The sequence below is a fragment of the Tasmannia lanceolata genome, unplaced genomic scaffold (genome assembly GCF_043159265.1).
Source record: "Tasmannia lanceolata isolate RefF3 unplaced genomic scaffold, GAP_Taslan_0.1 ptg000007l, whole genome shotgun sequence".
Lineage (NCBI taxonomy): Eukaryota > Viridiplantae > Streptophyta > Magnoliopsida > Canellales > Winteraceae > Tasmannia > Tasmannia lanceolata.
Window position 1 is genome coordinate 10,958,130 of NW_027518684.1, and position 22,171 is coordinate 10,980,300.

The window sequence follows — 22,171 nt, forward strand, 5'->3', positions numbered from 1 at the left end:
CTAAATGGGGAGATGGTGAGTGAGGATGATGTTATTAATATTAATTTTTACAGGCACTATTGATTTTTTTTTGTGCCTGAATGAAGAGATGGTGTTATTATTATTAATTTGTTTTGGCTCTACTAATTATTAAGAACTTTTTTGACTTTTAATTCATTTGGGTTTTTATGGGCAACCGAGGGTTTATCCAGCCAGGCCCAGTTTTGAAGGGTCGGGCTGGGAATGAGTTTAGTCTTTATGACTTCTTCCGTCTCCCAAAACAAGGTCCCGTCATTTCCGGCGCATTTTAGTCGCTTCACATTATCGTTGGGTATATATAAGGTAGTGAAGGCAACGGTGTTGTGCGGTTAGCGAGAAGAGGTTTTGGTTGAAAGGAAATGGAGGGAAAGAGGGTTGTCACCATATCCGCCTTACAGTTCGCATGCTCCGATGAAATCTCCACTAATGTCGACACAGCAGAAAGGTCTCTCTCTCTCTCTCTCTCTCTCTCTCTCTCTCTCTCTCTCTCTCTCTCATAGGGTTTTGTTAAGATCTTCTCCGTCTTTTTGTCAAGGTTGGAATTGATTTAGGGTTTAGCGTTTACGTACTACATGTGTAATAGGGTCTTTACCTTTTTCATGTTTTTGCCAATGTTTGAGTGTATTTACTATTTACAGAACTCAACTCATCTCAACTAAACCTTTGTCCCAAACTAGTTGGGGCCGGCTAATTAATCCTTTATAAAAATTTCATGAAGAAGGTCAAAGGATCTACCTAGCTCAAATTGACTAAGTCTAATCCTGACACTAGTTGGGTTCGTCTACACGGATCAATTTCTTCCATTCTATCTTATCCGGTCATGTTTTCTGCTATATTCCTAGCCATCAGGTCTTTCCTCACAGTTCCCAAGTTGTTTTCGGTCTGCCCCTACCTCTTTTTACTCCATCTACTTCGCACGAGTCACTTTTCACCGGAGCATCCAAAGCCTACGTTGGATATGCCCAAACCATCTTAAGTGGTGCTCTCTCATCTTCTCCTCAATTGATGCCACCCCCACCTTTTTACGGATGCCTTTATTTTTAATTCAATCTAGCCTTATGTGGCCGCTCATCCATCTAAGCATTCGGATCTCCACTACACTCATTTATGCACATGCTGCTTCGTGGTGGCCCAACATTCTGAGCCGTACAGCATGGCTGGCCTCACAGCTGTCTTATAAAACTTTCCTTTTAACTTGGTAGGTATTTTACGATCGCACAGAACTCCTGAATAATGCTTCCACTTCAACTAACCTGCTCTTATTCTGTGGTTAACATCCTCTTCAATCTCTCCTTCCTTATATAGGATTGAACCAACATAGCGAAGGATATCCCTCTTAGGTACCTCCTGTCCAGTCATATTTACTACATCCTCGTCCTGCCTTCTTAGATTAATAAAGTTGCACTCCATATACTCTTTCTTAGTCCTGCACAGTCTAAAACCTTTGGATTCCAAAGTAGTTCTCCATAACTCTAACTTAGCATTAACTCCTGCTTTGGTTTTGTCAATTAATACTATGTCATCTGCAAATAACATACACCACGGCTCCTCGTCCTGGATACCCTCCGTAAGTTCATCCATAACTAGAGTAAAAAGATAAGGGCTTAGAGCTGATCCTTGGTGAAGTTCTATTGTAATTGGAAACTCACTAGACGTGACATCCGTAGTTCACACTAGGAACTGCTCACCTTAATCATATCAACATATTTAGTAGGTACTTTTTTTCCTTTCAAGGACTCACGACATAACACTCCTAGGAACCCTATCATACACTTTCTTCAAGTCAATGAAAACCATATGAAGATCCTTTTTATTTTCTCTAAATCTCTCCATTAACCGCCTAATCAAGAAGATAGCTTCCATAATCGATCGTCGGGGCATAAAGCCAAACTGATTTTCTGACACCTTAGTCTATTTTCTTAGTCTATGTTCAATTACCATCTTCCAAAGCTTCATGGTATAACTCATTAGCTTAATTTCTCGGTAATTGGTGCAACTCTGGATATCCCCTTTATTCTTATAAATAGATACTAATATACTCTTCCTCCACTCATCAGGCATCTTCTTAGTCTTCAAAATATTGTTAAATAATCTAGTTAACCAAATCAAACCCACATTTTAATCTTTGGGAGAAAAAATCAGTCAGAAAGGATATTGTCAAAATAGTTTAGCAGTCAGAGAGGAGAAAAAATCATTTTAATCTTTTAGCTTCTAAATGTTGATTTTCCCTTCATTTATGCATTCGCAATCTCTATTGATGAATTTGAAGATTTGTGTTACTGAGGCCTTTAGGGTGTTTTCATGCGATCAGTATCCTATTTTCACAAATTTTGTGGTACATGGTATAGATTTTAGGGTTTATATTCTATATGGGTAAGAGGGTTTATATTCTATATGGGTACCTCCTTGGTCACAGGGCAATTCCTCTTTTTCGTTATTAGTATAATTCTTTACCATTCAAAAAAAAAATCTAAAATGAGAAGTCTGTTGAAAACAAGAGATTTAGGATAAGGTGGGAATAAAGCTAAATTGCTTTAACCCATTTTAAAATTTTCTAATCTGTCAATTGCTAATGTTGAAGTTGGAAAATTAAGTTCTATTTCTACCCATGATATAAGGCATTATTTTTCCAAGTTTCTTCATGAACTGACAGATCCATTCTACTCGAATATTTAAAGATTGGATTTGCTTGTTTGTAAAGAATATAATGATTGAGAATCATGAGACTTTCTTCTGCACCTTACTCATGATTTCTTTAAAACTTGACGCATTTCCATGAAACTATATGTTGTGATTCCTGTGAACCTTAGAAAACTTCCTCCCTTTAACATGTTAAGAATATCAGTGCTAGTTCTTTAATGGTCTAACCTTTTAGTTATCTCATGCTCTAAATTTTCTAGTTAAACATCTATTGTATTGCTTCATGTTAGCCATACATAAACATTCTCCAAAAAGTCGCTAATCAATTAAAACTCAGTTGAGCCTCAACTTGGTCTGGGGCTCTGGGCAAACTCTAAGTACGTAGTCCAAACTCCAATTTTATAAGAAAGCAGCTGAGTGGATCATGCACCATCCAATTTTGAATGGAATAAGTGTGTTTTTTGTTCACCCGACCAAATCAAACACGGTAAGTAATTTCCTAGTCAAGTACAAAGTGTTGATAATTTTTCACAACTTTCTATGCATTTAGCTTGTATCCTTCTGATTTGTTGAAGTTCATGTTCTGTTAAGTTGGTTGTAATGACTCCATTCTGTGCAGATTGGTTAGAAATGCTCAAAAGAAGGGTGCGAACATTGTTCTCATTCAGGTATAACCCGAGGAAACTTAAAATATCCCTTTCAATCAGTTTTGATATCATTTTTGTAATAAATGCTGCTATGAATATTTAAACGTCTGTAACTTTGCTTTGGCTTTTGAAAGTATCACTTTTTTTTTCTTTTATCCTTTTTTGGGTAATTAACGATGTACAGTCGATTTTTTCGGATGTTTTCCAGTTTTGTGTGCCTCTGGTTATTCTTGAATTATATAGAATCCCTCGCTATTCATGCTAAAAACATGTTCTTACAGTATTTTCTTTGTACGCTGAAGATTATGTGTCAACAGTTTGACCCACAAAAGGGCAGGATTATGAATAATTTTGTTTGGCTAAACATGAACTGTCTAAGTCATCACGTTAAATTATTAAATTATTACATGAATTTCCTGTTGGTAGTCTTACCTATTGTTCAATTTCTCATTCTAATATCACATGATTTTGTGTGGTTATGTATATCCTAGGTAATGTTGCTAACTTATCGATAGTAAAAATGTAGAGTTTAAAGAGGGTTTCCTGCACAAAAGTATTTAAAAAATTGTACTTGAATAAGAACTGGTCCAAGGTAAAACCAAGTTGACTCGAGTGAGTTGATGATTAATGTGGAGTGGTATATTGACGAACAAGTCAAATAATTTGTTGATTGACTTGGAGAGTTTTAAGCAGTGCTTCATACTTTTCTGTTTATCATATTCTTAGCACCGAATTCTTTTTCTAACATAATCACAAGAAAGCATTTTTGCTGAGGCTGATGACCTCATTAACAGGAAGTTTGAAGCTCCAATGAAATCAGATAATTTTTCCTTGCACAAATGGTTATGTTGGTAAAATAAAACTTAAACATAGAGGTTACCTTTTGGTGTATATCCGCAACAGTCATAACTGCCATATAAACTTGATAACCTTCCAGGGAAACAAAGATGTAAGAGTGTAATACTTTGAACCATCTTCTTGTCAGAGCTCAGACTATCAAAAAGAAGAGGTTAAGTAGAACAGGCAAGTACACCTAGATGAATTCTTCCTGTGCATAGGTTGCAGAAGGTCCTATAACCGATACTAAATATGTCCTTGGGCAATTAATGATCCAGTCGGTCTATTCTTTGTCAAACGTTTATGCACTCATTGTCACTTTGTGAAATGGGCAGTGTGATATTCTCTTGAGGATATCTTTCATGCAGTGGCAAGTACATCAAGATTGCATGTATCCTTCAAAGAGCCCGTTTGAACTAAAAATGGAAAAGGTTGTGACTCTTATACTTCATTTCTGATATCATGCCAATTCAATTTCTTGCTTTTTGTTGGATGTATTTAGGAACTATTCGAGGGATATTATTTCTGCCAAGCTCAAAGGGAGGATTTCTTTCAACGAGCAAAGCCATATAAAGGACACCCTACAATTCTAAGGTAGAAACAGCTTTCTTAAAACAGCTCCTCAGCCTTTGTGCATTGCAAGTTGCCGTGTTACCAAAACAACTGAACTTTTCACAAGTGAACTTTTTAACCAAAAAAAAAAGTTTTTACTAGTTAAAACTCTCAAACTTTACAATTGTTCATGCAGGATGCAGAAACTTGCAAAAGAGTTGGGTGTTGTGATACCTGTCAGTTTCTTTGAAGAAGCAAATAATGCTCATTACAATTCAATAGCCATAATTGATGCTGATGGGACCGATCTTGGACTGTACAGGAAGTCGCATATTCCAGATGGACCAGGCAAGTATGTAAGGCGTGATTTCTTATTGCTTGGATCTCTTTTTTATTCTATTTGATTAAAATTGTATTTTGCTATTCAGGTTACGAGGAAAAGTTCTATTTCAATCCAGGTGACACCGGCTTCAAGGTGGAGTATGGTGTTTTATGCCATAATGATCCAATTTTACACCTCTATAAAAAGCATTGATTTAGCCTTTTTTGGATTTAGTAATGGAACTAATGGTCAACCTTGATATTCTGGTCAAACAGGTCTTTGATACTAAGTTTGCCAAAATTGGAGTTGGTAAGAACTGGACCTGAAAAATACTAATATGTCTACTATTTGTTTCCCTTGTGATTTGAATATATTAGGTTGAGATAAAATGCTAGAAGCATCTGCCGCAGATTGCCCGTGATTTAGGAACTGTGCTTTTACCTTCTCTTTTTCTATGGCAGCCATATGTTGGGACCAATGGTTTCCAGAGGTGGCAAGAGCAATGGTTCTTCAAGGCGCAGAAATATTGTTCTACCCTACTGCCATAGGATCAGAACCACAAGATCAAGGACTTGATTCCCGAGATCATTGGAAGCGAGTTATGCAAGGGCATGCTGGGGCTAATTTGGTAAGTTTCTATCTTCATGATCATAATATTTTCCTCTTTTGAATTTGTAAAGGGCTTTCAATGGGTCATTTCTGAGTGGCACTTGTTGGCCCTAGGTCTAGATTCTAGTTAGTAGCATATTTTTTTATCAGTGTTATTATATTTAGTGAAGTGATTTCAATGGGCTTGGTAGCCCAGTAGGTTTGCTTTCGGGTGGCACTTGAAGTCCCTAAGTCATCCTTGGGACATCAAAAGGAAGGCCTAGATTGCCATTTGTAGCATAGTTTTTAACTTTTTATTAGTGAGCTTCTAACATGTAACAAGTGCAGCTCATGTTAGTAACATGACAATGTGTGTTATGTGAATATTACTGACTATTTCGGCAAAAAATGTGCTTTTAAGTTGTTGTTTTTTTCATTATAACTCAGCTCTCTTTAAATTACAAATATGCTATTCATATTGATACCCAAATTGCCCTTCTTTTAAAAGCCCAAAATCTACAATCAAACTCTCTTCCCTTTCCCATCATTTCTCTTTTTGTCCCTATTCATCCACTCCCTGCAAATCACTAGATGGTTGACGAATTTTTGTTCGCATGCATTCCCACTGTCTGCACGAATGCCACATCGTAATGGCCCAGCCTATACCCGACCGACATGTCCAAGTCTATTGAGGATCTTGGAAACTAAATAAAGACATTGTTGGGAGTTTGGTTTCTGGTTTTGGATTTCAAAACCCAAAATGGAACCTCATTGGTTTGAAGATCTTGGAAAGAAGATAAAAGGGAGCTGAGATCTGGTTTCTCTGTTCCTTTTTGTGGTTTTGGATCTTAAAACCCTAGAAGGGTTCAAATTTATGAAATACATATGGTTTGGATGTTAACTATGCCCACCTGTTTACCTCCATTGCTAGAGCCAGTGAGAGACCCATTGCATGGGCTGGAAACAGCAAAGAATGGAAAGGTGGCGGTGGAGAAGCGTAAACTGGCTGAGACGGCAAATGGTATTCATACTAACTAGACATCCTTAACTCTGGCATCCTGGTGATCAAGTAAAATGCACGCCAAGGAGAAGAAGAAAAAATATAATCCATGGCATTCCTTGAGCAACTCCCATTGTGGCAAAAAACCAGAAGGCATCCCCTGGAAAAAAAAAAATTAGTATTTGCTAGCACCTAAACGAGAAAATCTTCCTTTGCTGCAATCTTACGAATAGCCGTCTTCATTTCCATGTGAAATGAAATCTCTCTTCGTCTTCGCTATATATCTATTAGGAGAGCAATAACAAGACTGCAGACAGGAAAGAAGTGTAGACAGACAGGTAATCTCACAATCATTTAGGTTTCGCCTCAATCTAAGATACCAGACCACAGTCCCATTGCCCCCCTATCCATGTAATCACAAAACAGTCTCTCGTAACCAATATCTACCCAACACTTTGTCCCTTCTTCCTTTCCCACTCTAAACCTCTGTAATGGCCCTTTTCTTCAAAAGGAATGGTGAGCCATCACCCACCTAAAAAGGAACATTACAAATGCCGTTGCTCAAACCTGCATGCCAATTGTTTGTGTTGTACACTGTGAGACATCAAAGGAGTTTGCACAACTATTGCTTGTTAGCATTTTGTGGCGCATCAAGCATTGGCCGTTGAAGTGGTGATTGTGTGGCCTGGATACTTCAAACATGGGTGTTGTATAGGAGCTGCTACAAGGAGGTATCAAGGTCTTTCGCTATGCACACCAAATGTTTGTCGTGTGGTCCATGAGGGGACTACATAGTTGATTTGGGACTGCACACCAACCATGTGTCCGGTGGCCTGTAATGCAGCTTGAGAAATTAAAAGGACCGCATTCTTCATAGGTGGACAGATTTGCAGAGTCCCCATGGAGTCCACACAGAGAAGGCCTATGAAAAATGATGCAGAGGAGAGGTTGGTAGCACGCTTTGCTTATGCTATTGACACCCGCTTTGCCCGCCTTGAGCGCACCTTAGTCGAGGCTATAGAGTGCTTGACAACTCGCTCAAACAAGGGTAACAATTTTAGGGTGGTGACTATGCCCCCTGATTTGGAGAGCGCCTCTACATCCCTTACCATAGACATGCCAACCCTTCATCCATGCCGACCAATAGTTTATGAGGATATTATGACATCATTTGAGAGCGAAGTTAGTGCCCTAGTGACTTGCACTCCTACCCCAACACCACCCCTGCTGACTTGCACGCCTACACCACCACTACCTCCGCCCACACCGCAGATGCCAGCACATATTGATACCATTGGTGCTAAATCAGAGGCCGAGTGTGAAGAGGTTGTTGATGATCACAGTGATAGTAGGGATGGCACTTTCGGTGGGGGACCAAGCCTTCAGATGCAGATCATCAATGTGGCTCCATATGAGGTGGAGACAATCAAGGTGCTTTGTTTACCACTCCAGTCCATGTCCCATGATGAGGATATGGATTTGGATGCCCCTATCTTGATGACCCTCTTGCTGGGAGGGGCACCTATGGACATGATGCATGGAGGAGCTCTGCTAGTAATTATTCCCAATTTCGAGGAACCAACGCAGTACCCTTGGAACTCCAACATTGATCGACAATGTTGTTGTCAGTATTTGCTCGATGCTCATGGACTTCATCAAGCGCATCATCCCGATGTACCACGCAGATTCCCATTTGACCGCGGACGACACAATGACAGTGTAGTATCATTTCTCTTCCAATTGCTTGGGGGCAAGCAATTCGGGAAGGGGAGATTTGTAATGTTCCTTTTTAGGAACATTGATCGAGGACTGTGCTCCATCATGTTCAAGGGCCACCCTTTTGATCATTCTCAAGAAGGCACCCCTTATAGTGCTAATGTGGGCATAAGCCAAGGGCCATCTTCGTGTGGGACCACTCAGTGGGCCGAAGATCAGATGAAGTTGCAAGGTTTGAGCGGTGTGGGGCCCCTTTTTATGTGTTTGGGCATCATCCGTGGGGCCGGACCGAGTGATGGTGGCCCAATTGTGGGACCATTGGAGTGGAAGTCCCTCTTTAGTGCATTGGCCAAGGAGCCATCTGGTGTCCAAATGGCCCATAAGATGTCCTTATTTTGTACTAATCCTCTTTGGCAAAAATGATACAAGCACCACTCTTTTTGAATATAAGTGCTTGACTTGGAATGAGGGTGGTATGCAATCAAGACATTCAAAAAACTTATCTCCTATGCTAGTGAAGCAACTAACTTAGAAGGCAGTGCAGTGAGCACCCCATCCATCCTCCATCCTCCATCCTCCTTGCAGCAGTGTGCCCTTGGAGATCACCCATATTCCACAACCATTGAAGAGAGCATCCCCTCCATCCAGCCAAGCTTCCCCATCTTGGACGTCCATCCCAAGCTTCCACGAATGTTATGTTTTTATTCTCTACTTGGTCATTGTTGATTTGGTAGCTTCCCAATCATCTCTTTATGAGAGCTATAGCTCTATTCTCTTATGTAAAGCCATTTTTGGTGGGTGGAATGACATAGAAGTGCAAAACAATCCCTATAAATTGATGCAATTGAACTGTGGATGAAGGGTTGGTATGTCTATGGTAAGGGATGTAGAGGCGCTCTCCAAATCAGGGGGCATAGTCACCACCCTAAAATTGTTACCCTTGTTTGAGCGAGTTGTCAAGCACTCTATAGCCTCGACTAAGGTGCGCTCAAGGCGGGCAAAGCGGGTGTCAATAGCATAAGCAAAGCGTGCTACCAACCTCTCATCTGCATCATTTTTCATAGGCCTTCTCTGTGTAGACTCCATGGGGACTCTGCAAATCTGTCCACCTATGGAGAATGCGGTCATTTTAATTTCTCAAGCTGTATTACAGGCCACCGGACACATGGTTGGTGTGCAGTCCCAAATCAACTATGTAGTCCCCTCATGGACCACACGACAAACCTTTGGTGTGCATAGCGAAAGACCTTGATACCTCCTTGTAGCAGCTCCTATACAACACCCATGTTTGAAGTATCCAGGCCACACAATCACCACTTCAACGGCCAATGCTTGATGCGCCACAAAATGCTAACAAGCAATAGTTGTGCAAACTCCTTTGATGTCTCACAGTGTACAACACAAACAATTGGCATGCAGGTTTGAGCAACGGCAAATTTGAGCCACCCCCCTTTGAAATATGGGTTCTTGTAGTCCTTCCTCAAAAACCTAGGGGGCGCCACAGCTTGATCATCAACAGTTAGCAAGTCTCATTGCAGCATTGGAGCATTTCATCGAATATCTAGGGGTGTCCGTGCCTTGGCATTTCAGCAGCCCAAAACTGGCCAGAGCTATGCACTTCTCTTCAGCTTTTCTACAAACAGTTGGTGTGCAGTCCCATTTTGGATGTGCAGTCCCTCATAGACAACTCGACGAATTGTTGGTGTGCCTACCAAAATACCTTGATACCTTGTTGTAGTAGCTCTTATACAACACTTGTGTTTGTAATTTCTGTCCACGCAATCACCGCTTCAAGGAGCGATGCTTGAAGTCTCACAAACTTCCCAACAATAATGGTTGTGCAAACTCCTTTGATGTCTCACAGAGCACCCAACAAACAATTAGCATGCAAGCTTTATAGATTGGGGTGTGCTGTTTTGAGTTATGCCCCTTCCTATACGGTTTGCATAGCCCTTTCTTCAAGCAGTCGGGGTACACCACGGGTGATAGTTGTCCCTTTGTAGAATGGTTCTTGTAGGACTTTCTTCAAACACCTAGGGGGCGCCAATGGAGGAATGTCACAACAACTCAAAATTTGCTAGTCTCACTTGAGCAATTCGTCGAACACCTAGGAGGTGTCAGTAGCTAGGCTTTTTTTTTCAGCCCAAACACCGACCAGAAAACGTTTTTGCTCTTGGGCCTTTTCTCAAACAGTTGGTGGGCGTTGTTGCAAGTGTATTTCTGCAGTTCTAAACTGCCCAGAACTGTTACCTTCACTTGGGAATTTCCTCAAACACCTAGGGGGCGTAGTGGATGGAGCAATCAAGCCACTAAAAGCTGTCCAAACGTGGACCAATTTTCTCGCAGCGCATTTCTGAGTTCCCTTGGGCACCAAGGCTGGCAGGATGATGCTTTGATACCACTTGTAATGGCCCTTTTCTTCAAAAGGAATGGTGAGCCATCACCCACCTTTTTAACTACAAAAAGAATGGCCGTTCACATAGACATTTCATCAAACAGTTCAATTGCATCAATTTATAGGGATTGTTTTGTGTCATTCCACCCACCAAAAATGGCTTCACATAAGAGAATAGAGCTATAGCTCTCATAAAGAGATGATTGGGAAGCTACCAAATCAACAATGACCAAGTAGAGAATAAAAACATAACATTCGTGGAAGCTTGGGATGGACGTCCAAGATGGGGAAGCTTGGCTGGATGGAGGGGATGCTCTCTTCAATGGTTGTGGAATATGGGTGATCTCCAAGGGCACACTGCTGCAAGGAGGATGGAGGATGGAGGATGGATGGGGTGCTCACTGCACCGTCCAATTAGAAAACCCACTGCCTTCTAAGTTGGTTGCTTCACTAGCATAGGAGATAAGTTTTTTGAATGTCTTGATTGCATACCACCCTCATTCCAAGTCAAGCACTTAGAGTGGTGCTCGTATCATTTTTGCCAAGGAGGATTAGTACAAAATAAGGTCATCTTATGGGCCATTTGGACACCAGATGGCTCCTTGGCCAATGCACTAAAGAGGGACTTCCACTCCAATGGTCCCACAATTGGGCCACCATCACTCGGTCTGGCCCCACGGATGATGCCCAAACACTTAAAAAGGGGCCCCACACCGCTCAAACCTTGCAACTTCATCTGATCTTCGGCCCACTGAGTGGTCCCACACGAAGATGGCCCTTGGCTTATGCCCACATTAGCACTATAAGGGGTGCCTTCTTGAGAATGATCAAAAGGGTGGCCCTTGAACATGATGGAGCACAGTCCTCGATCAATGTTCCTAAAAAGGAACATTACAACCTCGCCCCGAGCCTTTTTCCTAATTTAGGGTCTCTACCCTCCCAATCTCCCCACCCCTTCCCATATTTGTCCCCAATTACTTGATGCCACAAGGAGTTTTTCTCTTCCCCAAATCTCCAAAACCACTTCCCCAAAAAAACAGTCTTATTCCTCAACTTCAGGTTTCCAATACTAGGCCACCATCCATACAATGCGAAATCTATCAACAAAAGTCTAGAAAACTTCCTTTCAGCAAAAATTCTTACTTTTACCTCCCGAGTCTTTGTAGCTTCCATGGAACCATTCAAAACCTTCTACACAACTTCACCAATTCATGAACTTTCATTTCGTATGGTCTGTAATCTGTATACCAACATTCATTATCACGTTAAACCCTATTGCGGCCTCCAATCTCTTTTTCCATAGAGAAAATGGACAATAGAAACTCTCCAGCGACCTGGATCTTACCAAGGTGGCTAAAGCAGCAGAGAAGGCTGAACTGATCATCTGCAAATCCAGTTTAATAGAAGAAATGAGGTTGGATTCTTATATAGGTTTTGGTTGGAATTATTGATCGTGTATCTCCTGTAATCCTTCTTGGGTCGCCTTGTCCCATTCAAGGTTATGATGCAATCATGTTGTATGTACTGTTCTTAGCAACAAAATCTCTTGTCTTTCAAAAAAAAGGTGGGCCCAGTATTAGGCTGGTATATAATCCTGGTCTTCCTGTTCAGAACAATTTGTGACATTGCAGGTTCCCCTAGTAGCTTCGAACCGGATTGGAAAGGAGATAATCAAGACAGAACATGGAAACAGTGAAATCACATTTTATGGCAATTCGTTTATAGCAGGTATGCCTTTTTCTTGGTGTGTATTTTCAGAATCACGTTTAATTTCTTGTTAATGTGTGGGTGCACGTGTGGATGGTTGGTTGGGTTGATTTGTTACATAGTACTGACCATGAGAAGAACAGGGCCAACTGGAGAAATAGTAGCGGCTGCCAATAACAAAGATGAAGACATTCTGATCTCGGAATTCGACCTGGTTGCAATCAAGTCCAAGAGGCACAGTTGGGGGGTGTTTCGGGATCGACGTCCAGACCTATACAAAGTGCTTCTAACACTAGATGGCAGCAAACCTTCTCAATAATTTCAATCCAGCACCAGTTATTTCCATGTTGTTCAGGTAATTAGCCAACATGCATAATCTTAAGAATACAAAAATGTACAATCAACTTATCTTCCCTGTCCAATATCATTATGAGTTTTAAGATATCATGTTACTGATGGTCTAATCCCCATATATATAACTGCCAAGAACCTTTTTTCTTTTAACTGTGAATGAGTTTGCAGTCCTCCTTTGAATTTTGATTCCAAATTTTCAATGGAAGGGCTTCTTTACAGTATCAATCTATAGGAGACTAGAAAAGTGATGTTGGGTACTTGGGTTGGAGGCCCAAGCTCAAGTTGGATGGGACTGTATGTTACAACCATGAATTGATGGGTTCAATTCCAGTACACTTCTCAATCCCAATTAGTGCTCTGTCGTCCAGTCAGAAGAATACTGTTCTGAGGCAGCAGGGTCTTGGAGTCAGGTTTCTCAAAGAGCAGCAGCCAAGGTTCTGTTGCCATTAACTCGGGTTATAGTTAGCAAAACTTTGTTTTAAACGCCCTTTTTTAAAGGGTTTTGTTAACTAGTGCCCCCGGTGCATTGGGAACATGTTTTCACTTTTATTTCCAGCCAAAGAGTCTTAAAACTGTTATGAAAATCTCAAAAACATTCTCGTAACGTGAGTAAAAACATGTTCCCAATGCACCTTAACGAGTGCCGGGGGCACTCATTAACAAACCCTTTTTTTAAAAGAATGCATTTTGTAGGTTCTCCATTTGATACTTCATTAAAAACACATTTTAAACGTGTTTTAATTCATTTTTTACCAACTTTCCAAATTTTACGCTCGTTGTATTTTGTGGATAACAAATTTCTCTGGTCCTTTGGTTTTTTTTTTTTTTTTGGCCGTATCGCATTTTGCTAGCTATGGCCTGGGGAAAAGATAGCCCTCGATTACCGGAGTTGGCAATCCTCCCTAATTTTTTGGGCAAGGGGAACCGGTCATCTGTTGGGCCTGATTGTGGATGAGCCAGTGCGCATATATTGCAATAATTGGATAATCCTAACCATCCAATAAATGGATGTTTCACATTGAATGTTAATTTTTTGTATTTCTCTTTTTGGGAAATGATAGGAAATTATTTGGAAAAAAAAAACATAAAGTATGTTGGAAACAATCTCAAAAGAATTCGTCTCACGCCCTTTTTTTTTTTTTTTTTTTTTTAAATGGTGGACATGGTTCCGTTCGGTTCCGGGGAATACCCAGAACCGAACCGTATGCAATCGGTTGCCAAAATTTGGAACTAGAACCGAACCATATATCTTTGGAACCGAACCGAACCATATAACTTGATTGGTTCGGTTCTGGGTTTATTCGACCTTTATTTTATAATTTTTTTTCCGCATAACGATTGGGATTTTATTAGTTTTTAATAACTTACTGTTAAAACTTTAAAAGGCAAAGCAAAACGTTAAAGCGGGGGTGAATTTATTGTCAAGCAGAACCGGAACCGTGTTGGTGGTGAGGGGACCCAGAACGAACCACATTCTCACGGTTCCAGGAACCCAGAACCGGAACCGAACAAAGAACCACCAAATCCTAGAACCGAACTGAACCAAATAGGCAGGTTCGGTTTGGTTCTTCAGGTTGAACCTGAACCATGTCCACTCCTAATGGTTAGGCCCTGTTTGGATTGTAGGAATTTATGGGAAAAGTTTGGAAAAGTACCTTTTTCCTAAAGGGCAATGATAAATTCACACCTCCTGTAGGATAATTCGCACAGCTTTAAAGGAGGATAAGTGGCCTACTTTAACTTTTTTTTTAACGTCAAAGCGGTGCGAATTTATCATCGCCTTTCCTAAATTTCATGCTTTTTTTTTTTTTTTTTTTTTTGACCGAGTCAAAGATACCAGTTTTATTAAATAAGAAAGGATTACGAGTGCATTTTACTGGTAAACATCGCCCCAAGTAAAATGAGGCACTAGAAGCTCGTGATTTGGAAAACAACTATCAATGCAATCGTATTTAACTCTACTTTGATACCAGTTGTATCATAAGCCACACTTATAGCTCGTAACTTCTTCCAAAACTTCTATATTGCTTGACTACATATGAAAAAAGTGGCTTGACGACCGCAATTCAAGTTTTATTTTTAGGGACCTTTAATTTATAATGATTATCACTTCCCTCCAAATGGTAGAAACAAAAAGGTTCTCTTTTGGGAAAAAAATTCTCCAAGAAATGTTTTCCTGCAATCCAAACAGGACCTTAACATAGGGTATGTTTGGCAACCATGAAAACAAATTCATGGAATCTTATTTCTATGGGGGCATGAGAGAGATGGGGAAAAAATTCTCCAAGAAATGTTTTCCTGCAATCCAAACAGGACCTTAATATATGGTATGTTTGGCAGCCACGAAAACAAATTCATGGAATCTTATTTCTATGGGGGCATGAGAGAGAGAGAGAGAGCTGATTCACCTAGGAGGTCTGAGGAAACTTCCTATAGAATCTATTTTGACTAAAAGATAATTCTTCCTAAGCTTTGGTCTATTAAAATTTCTACTATTGAGGCTTAGATTAGACTTGATGAAGAATCTGATGTGCTTTTTCACTTTGTGTGGTTGGCTGGTAGGTTGTTGCTTTGTAATGATGCAAGCGGGAGGCATGTGATATTAGACTGAAGACTTAGAAAGTTGTTTGCTCTTGCTCTTGCTCTTGAGGAGGACTGCCTCTTGAACATGAATTGCTAATATACAGTTCACAAAACAGTGTCTATCTTTTTAGGATAACAGGTGGGTATCCAAGTGGGTCCCAAATCTATCTTTCATAAAGACGTAAATCTGTCTAGCTAGCTCAAAATTAGATGCTGATTTTGAGATTTGATTTCATCCCAACACTTGGGCCATGTTTGGCAACCTTGAAAAAAATATTCCGTGGAATATTTGTGGGGTCGATTGTGAGAGATGGGCAGAAGAGGAAGAAACTTGAGCTGGTGCCAAAACTCAAGTCTCTCTCCCTTTCCCCCGCCCCTCTAAAAAATTGGGCCCACGAATATTCCATAGATCAATTTTTCATTGATGCCTAGGCCATACATGGCGTTGCTTGCTTTTGTTTTTAATGAAATTGCTCCTCTTTCTTATCTTGGGTTGTATGCTTTTGTTTCTTTATGCTTTTGTTTTCTTAAATGAAATTGTTCATCTTTCTTATGTTGGGACGTATGCTTTTGTTTTCTTAATTGAAATTGCTCATCTTTCATTGGGACCTCTTTTCACAAGGTGATTTGAACGTCATTCCTTTGAAATCTTTGTGAGTGTGGCCTTCTTTTGGGTTGGATCCACACTGTTGAGATGGAGACATGGTGTAGATGTGCTCAAAGACGAGGACCCTCAAATGATTGCCATAACCTAAAGGCCCTGGTTTGGATTTTGGGAACCGATTGTCAGTCCAAAACTGATCATTGGACTCAAATTTACACTTAATTTTGAGTCCAATAATGGACTCATAATCGGTTCTCAAAGTCCAAAATTCCAATAATCAGTCTTAGACTCACAATGGGCTCTCAAAATCCAAAACAAACGGTGCCTAAATGTTGCTTTCATTAGCTCATCGTTTAACTTTGACGTAGACTGATTTTTTAATAGTCTATGGCATCTTTACAGTTGCAACTACACTTGTTAAATGCTATATACAATGAAGAATAGTGAGGTTTTTCCTACTCTAGACTTTGCTTTGGTCTTTCATTACTTGGGAACCTACGCTGAGGTTTAGCTCTCTTCACCGTCCGATCTTCATAGCACATGATGTCAAATGGGCAACAATCAATCAGTGATAAAATTCAATTCCGCTACGGCTGTTCCACACCAATTCATATTTTCCTTCTTCAGAAATCATCTCATATGAAAAAGAGAATCACATGAAAAGATCGTTTGGTTGGATTCAATCTTCATCAGAGAGTGATGGGAAATGAGGTCCAACAGAGTCACAAAAGTCGGCAATTTTTTAAGAACTTACAAATAGGATCAGATAAATAAAATAAAATAAAAAACACGATGTTTTGATAAATTCAGTTTTTCAAGAATTTGTTAATTTTGTGAATGAAATGCAAGTTTCTTACAAATTTGCAAATAATTCTTTTAATTTCTTTTGATTTGTAAATATTACAAGAATTCAAAACCTACAATATATATATATATATATATATATATATATATATATATATATATATATATATATATATATATATATATATATATATATATGAGAAAACGGTTCCTACACATATGTGTAGAGAGTTCTCTACACACTAGCTTAAAATACAGTGGGGTCCACATTGTTTGGGTGATCCAAGCCATCCATTTTAAAGACCTTCACATAGATAAGGTGTCTACAAAAAATCAGATCCAATGATCATCCCAACCCTACGATTTGTGGAGGTAAAATGGATGTCTTTAAAACCTTCACAAATTAGTCCATTTTTTGCCTCCACAGTTCGAATGGTTAGGATGATCCTATGGATCTGACTTTTTGTGGACACCCTATCTATGTGAGGGCCTTAAAAATGAATGGTTTGGATCACCCAAATAATGTGGCCCCCACTGTATTTTAAGCTAGTGTGTAGATAACTTATCTACACATGTGTAGGAACCGTTTTCTCTCTCTCTCTCTCTCTCTCTCTCTCTCTCTCTCTCTCTCTCTCTCTCTCTCTCTCTCTCTCTATATATATATATATATATATATATATATATATATATATATATATATATATATATAGAGAGAGAGAGAGAGAGGAAAGTGTTGGTGAGCTTAAGCGCCTAATCACATGGGTTCCACATTTTCTGTGGTGATCCAAACCATTCATTTGCAAGGCCCTATCATAGATACGGTGTGTACCAAAAATCAGCTCCATAGGATCATCCTAACCCATCCATTTGTGGAGGTCAAAATAGACAGACATTATTTGTCCACAAATCTGCCCATTTTTGTCCTCCACAAATGGAGGGGTTAGGATGATCCTATGGAGCTGATTTTTTGTACACACCCTATCTATGATAGGGCCTTGCAAATGAATGGTTTGGATCACCACAGAAAATGTGGGACCCATGTGATTGGGGCGCTTAGCTTAAGCTCACCAACACTTTCCTCATATATATATATATATATATATATATATATATATATATATATATATATATATATATATATATATATATATAGAGAGAGAGAGAGAGAGAGAGAGGAAATGGTTCCTGCGCTCGAGCGCAGATAGCTTATCTGCGTTCGAGTGCTGGAAACAGGGGTAGAGCCACATTGGGGGGGTGTTCCTAAGCATTCATTTGACAGGCCCCATCATGGATGGAGGGTGCACCAAAAATCAGCTCCATTGGACCCTCTTAGGGTGTCCGTTTGTGGGGGAGAAAATGGACAGATACTATTTGTCAAAAAATTTGTCCATTTTTCACCCCACAAATGGACACCCTATGGTGATCCAATGGAGCTGATTTTTAGTGGACACCCTATCCATGAAAGGACCCGGCAAATGAATGCTATAGTCTCCCCCATCTCCACCCCCACCCCAATGTGGCTCACCCCTGTTTCTGTGCTCGAACGCAAGAACCTGTTATAACGCCTCCCATTTGTTTTAACGTCTCTCTCTCTCTCTCTCTCTCTCTCTCTCTCTCTATATATATATATATATATATATATATATATATAGATTGTGCGGTCGACCACACCTAAGCTTAGGTGCGGTCGAGGGCCCAAACACATGGGTCCCACATTTTTTGTGCGGATCAAAACTATTCATTTGCAAGGCCGCATCATAGATAGGGTGTGTACAAAAAAGCAGGTCCATTGGATCATCCTAACCCCTCCAAAAATGGAGGGCAAGAATGGGCAGATTTGTGGCAAACGGTGTCTGTCCATTTTGACCTCCACAAATGGATGGTTAGGATGATCCTAAGGAGCTGATTTTTTGTACATACCCCATCTATGTAAGGGCCTTTCAAATGAATACTTTGGGTCATCCTAACAAAGTGGGCCCGCATGAGTTTGGGGCCCTCGACCGCACCTAAGCTTGGTGCGGTCGACCGCACAATACAGTGGGGGCCCACATTGTTTGGGTGATCCAAGCCATCCATTTTAAAGGCCCTCACATAGATAAGGTGTCTACAAAAAATCAGATCCATAGGATCATCCCAACCCTACGATTTGTGCAGGTAAAATGGATGTCTTTAAACCTTCACAAATTAGTCCATTTTTTGCCTCCACAGTTCGAATGGTTAGGATGATCCTATGGATCTGATTTTTTGTGGACGCCCTATCTAAGTAAGGGCCTTAAAAATGAATGGTTTGGATCACCCAAATAATGTGGCCCCCACTGTATTTTAAGCTAGTGTGTAGATAACTTATCTACACATATGTGTAAGAACCGTTCTCTCTCTCTATATATATATATATATATATATATATTTTGAATGTGCATGTTTTAAATAGAAAAACACATCTATCTTTCTCAAAAAAATTCAATTTTTTTGGGATTTTTTTGTCTCACCAAATTATTCCCCAATCAGAACTGTGTAACCATGATGTAATTCATTAACAAACTATCTTTACGGTCATTGTTCACTTCCCAATGAACTCTCAATTAAACAGAAAGCTAATCCTTTATTACTTGTTTTCTAAAAATATTTATGCAATCTGCTCTCAAATCGTGCTGCCCATATTTAGATCGGTGAGGCCCACATATGATATAGAGGTAGATGTAGAGCCTGGTCATTGGATCATTCCTCTATTGATACTGAGAAAATCAGAAAATCATTATTTTAAATATTAACGTCTAGTAAATAGGTGTGCAAAATGGGCTGGGCTCAAACAGATCCGATTTTGGCTAAGGTTGGATTGGCTTAATGTTGGGAAAAGCCAACCCGATTTAATTTAGGGTTGGGTTAAGGTTGAATCCTTGGCAACCTGACCTAACCTGAACCTGGCTCGTATCCCGAACCCAGCCAGACGTTAGACGGGTCGGGTTAGGGTTGAGAGACATAGGCTGGTCGGGTTAGGGTTGACCCTCAACCTGAGGCTTGGGTTGGGTCGGATTAGGGGGGTTGGGCTAGGGTTGACCTCAACCAGACCCAACCCACCTAACTCCCAACTAATAAACTAGTCTAGCCTTAAGAAATTCATGACTCTCTAATCCTTGATCCATGAATATGGCAACTTTTTCCTTCCTTTATAGAACTGCTATATTCACTTTTACTTCTAATCTTCCATCTGCATCAAAACAACAAAACCAGGTTAAAAAGAGAGAAGCAAGGAGAGGATTTTCCTCTTCTACACATGGAATTCATTATGGTTTCATAAAGTAGTTTTTTAGTATCTCCAAATAAGTTGGTACTCTTTACATAATCTCCAGTTTGGTACAGGCTTCCATGTGTTTTGTGCATGTTTATCCCGTAATCGAAGTCCTCCCAATTTGTTGGAATTGCAATTCAACCACATGATTTGACTGGAATCAGATCGAAGTTTGCCTAAGTTTGCAACAAATTGCTAATGATAAATTGATCTAAATCGGATCAAGGATTTCCCATAATTAAAACAAATGGTCAATTATCAATTCCCTGTTGAAATTCAGAAATGGCATGACAGAGGTAGAATTAAATTGAATTTTGCAGGATCGGAGGACGGAGTTCATGGAAGAACAAGAAATTATGACATTATGATTTGTTAAGGGCTTGTCTTAACAGATCAAAAAGGTAACTAAATGCAAGGATTCCATTGCATTACACATTAATGTTGCCTTGTGTTTATGGATTTTTCTCAGATAAGTTTTATCTCCTAATAATATAAGCCTTTTGAGTTCCATCAACAAAATTTCACATTGAAGAGCTGAATCACCATCATCTCTCACTCTCCTCTAGAAGGAAGAAGACCAAAAACTCTAATTATCTCTTAGAATTGCTTCAAAACAGCAAGAACAAAAACCAACCATGACTTGCAAGGTCTTTAATCTCTGATTACTGCTTTATCTCCATAGATAGAAGAAAAACAGAACATGAAATTGCATGTAATTGGCATTTAGGACCAGTAAAACTAGGAAATTTCATTACCCATTAGCGAATGTTATTACCCATTAGCGAATGTTATTATTCCCTCTCTTCTCCATCTTTTTCTTTTTCTTCTTCTTCTTCATCATCTTCATCGCATTGTTCTTCAGCGTCATCTTCATCTTCTTTCTCTTGGGTGATTTCTTTGTCAGGCTGAACAAAGTGAAGCTTCAGACGTCCATCTTCTCTGGAAGCGTGTAAAAGTTCCTGAGTGGGGATTCTGATCTCTCTAAGAACAAACCTCCCATCATGTCTATAAGATCTAAAGTAAACCCATGGTTTTCCAGTCCTCCCTATGCAAGAAATCGGTGGTGGGAAACTGCCATTTGTCTTTGATCTCGTAAAACTTCCACCACCCGCGGAGTTTAAAAGATTTCTTGAATTCAAATGTTGATTCTCCGACGAAGGCTTCGAATCACTATCCTTCTCTTTCTCATGATTGCCCCAGTCGTCCCCGCTCTTGGTCTTCAAGTCCTCGACCTCCCCTGAGCTCTCGAATCCAAGTCCTTCTGTACAAAGCTGCAGACTTTCCAAATTCTTCGATGAGAAGCAATTACTGTTCTTGGAGCTATATTGATTTTTGCGCGAAGAATCCAAAGATGGGTTCTTCTCTGTGATGTTGTTTCTATCTAGATTTTCGATTTTGGGTGGTGGGTTTTGATCCATTAAGGATGGTGATGAAGAAGAAGGCGATGCGAGCGATTCGGGTTTCTCCTTGAAATGAAGTTCGCCGAAGATCTCCGTAAAAGAGGAGAGCTCAATTGGTTTCATGGATTTCATTTGTTTCCATGAGGCCAAGGATTCAAGGAGTGTTGGGTTTTCAGGCATTGGATTCTCAAAGAAGTGCTGAAGGCTACCACAGGTAGCCATGGTTGTGAATTTAAAACAGAGAGAGACAAAGATAGAGAGAAATATGAGAAGGTAAATGGTCTGTGAAGAGGTGAAGAGAGGAGAAAGATATATATGGAGAAGAGAAAAAGAAGGGATGGATATGGTAGAGCCACGGGCTAGGAAATGAGGTGGTGGGGAGATGCTATAATTGGTGATGCTGTTTGGATTCCAGTTAGAGGGAAATAAGGATTGGTGATGACGTGTGGATTTTACACCACACCTTTTGACTTGTATGTAATATCTGTCATTTCTTTTCTATACTTGGTTAAAAATGCTAAACAAGGAGTGCTTCAAATATACCTCAGATATCTACAATTTCCTTGCGTCTTTTGTTGGCTCCTCAGGGATTTATAGGGTTCTGTTTAGTGATTTTGTTGTAGCCTTTTTCTGGCGTGTCATTCCCATGTTCAGATTTAGCTAAGATGATGCATCTGTGGCCTGTATGTACATGCGGACAGCAACCCGCCAACCC

At 40.0% G+C, this 22,171-nt stretch overlaps 2 protein-coding genes across 2 annotated transcripts; one reads left to right on the forward strand and one right to left on the reverse strand.

Annotated features, from left to right (window-relative positions):
* Window positions 1–113: 113 nt before the first annotated feature.
* LOC143881864 (N-carbamoylputrescine amidase) lies at window positions 114–12,926 on the forward strand. Its single transcript, XM_077385184.1, has 9 exons — window positions 114–463; window positions 3,278–3,326; window positions 4,645–4,736; window positions 4,891–5,042; window positions 5,123–5,169; window positions 5,292–5,325; window positions 5,478–5,644; window positions 12,347–12,443; window positions 12,566–12,926. The coding sequence occupies exons 1-9, from the start codon at window positions 378–380 to the stop codon at window positions 12,739–12,741; spliced, it is 900 nt and encodes a 299-aa protein (XP_077241299.1). The 5' UTR covers window positions 114–377; the 3' UTR covers window positions 12,742–12,926.
* A 7,892-nt stretch (window positions 12,927–20,818) lies between these two features.
* On the reverse strand, window positions 20,819–21,793 carry LOC143880958 (uncharacterized). Its single transcript, XM_077383933.1, has one exon. The coding sequence runs from the start codon at window positions 21,676–21,678 to the stop codon at window positions 20,848–20,850; it is 831 nt and encodes a 276-aa protein (XP_077240048.1). The 5' UTR covers window positions 21,679–21,793; the 3' UTR covers window positions 20,819–20,847.
* Between the last annotated feature and the right edge of the window lie 378 nt (window positions 21,794–22,171).

Excerpts from the sequence above, each read along its gene's own strand:
- LOC143881864 (XM_077385184.1), top strand. The coding sequence starts at position 378 with ATGGAGGGAAAGAGGGTTGTCACCATATCCGCCTTACAGTTCGCATGC. Across the intron at positions 5,043-5,122 it reads GCATATTCCAGATGGACCAG|GTTACGAGGAAAAGTTCTAT; the intron begins GCAAGTATGTAA and ends TTTGCTATTCAG. Across the intron at positions 5,326-5,477 it reads GTTTGCCAAAATTGGAGTTG|CCATATGTTGGGACCAATGG; the intron begins GTAAGAACTGGA and ends TTTCTATGGCAG.
- LOC143880958 (XM_077383933.1), bottom strand. The coding sequence starts at position 21,678 with ATGGCTACCTGTGGTAGCCTTCAGCACTTCTTTGAGAATCCAATGCCT.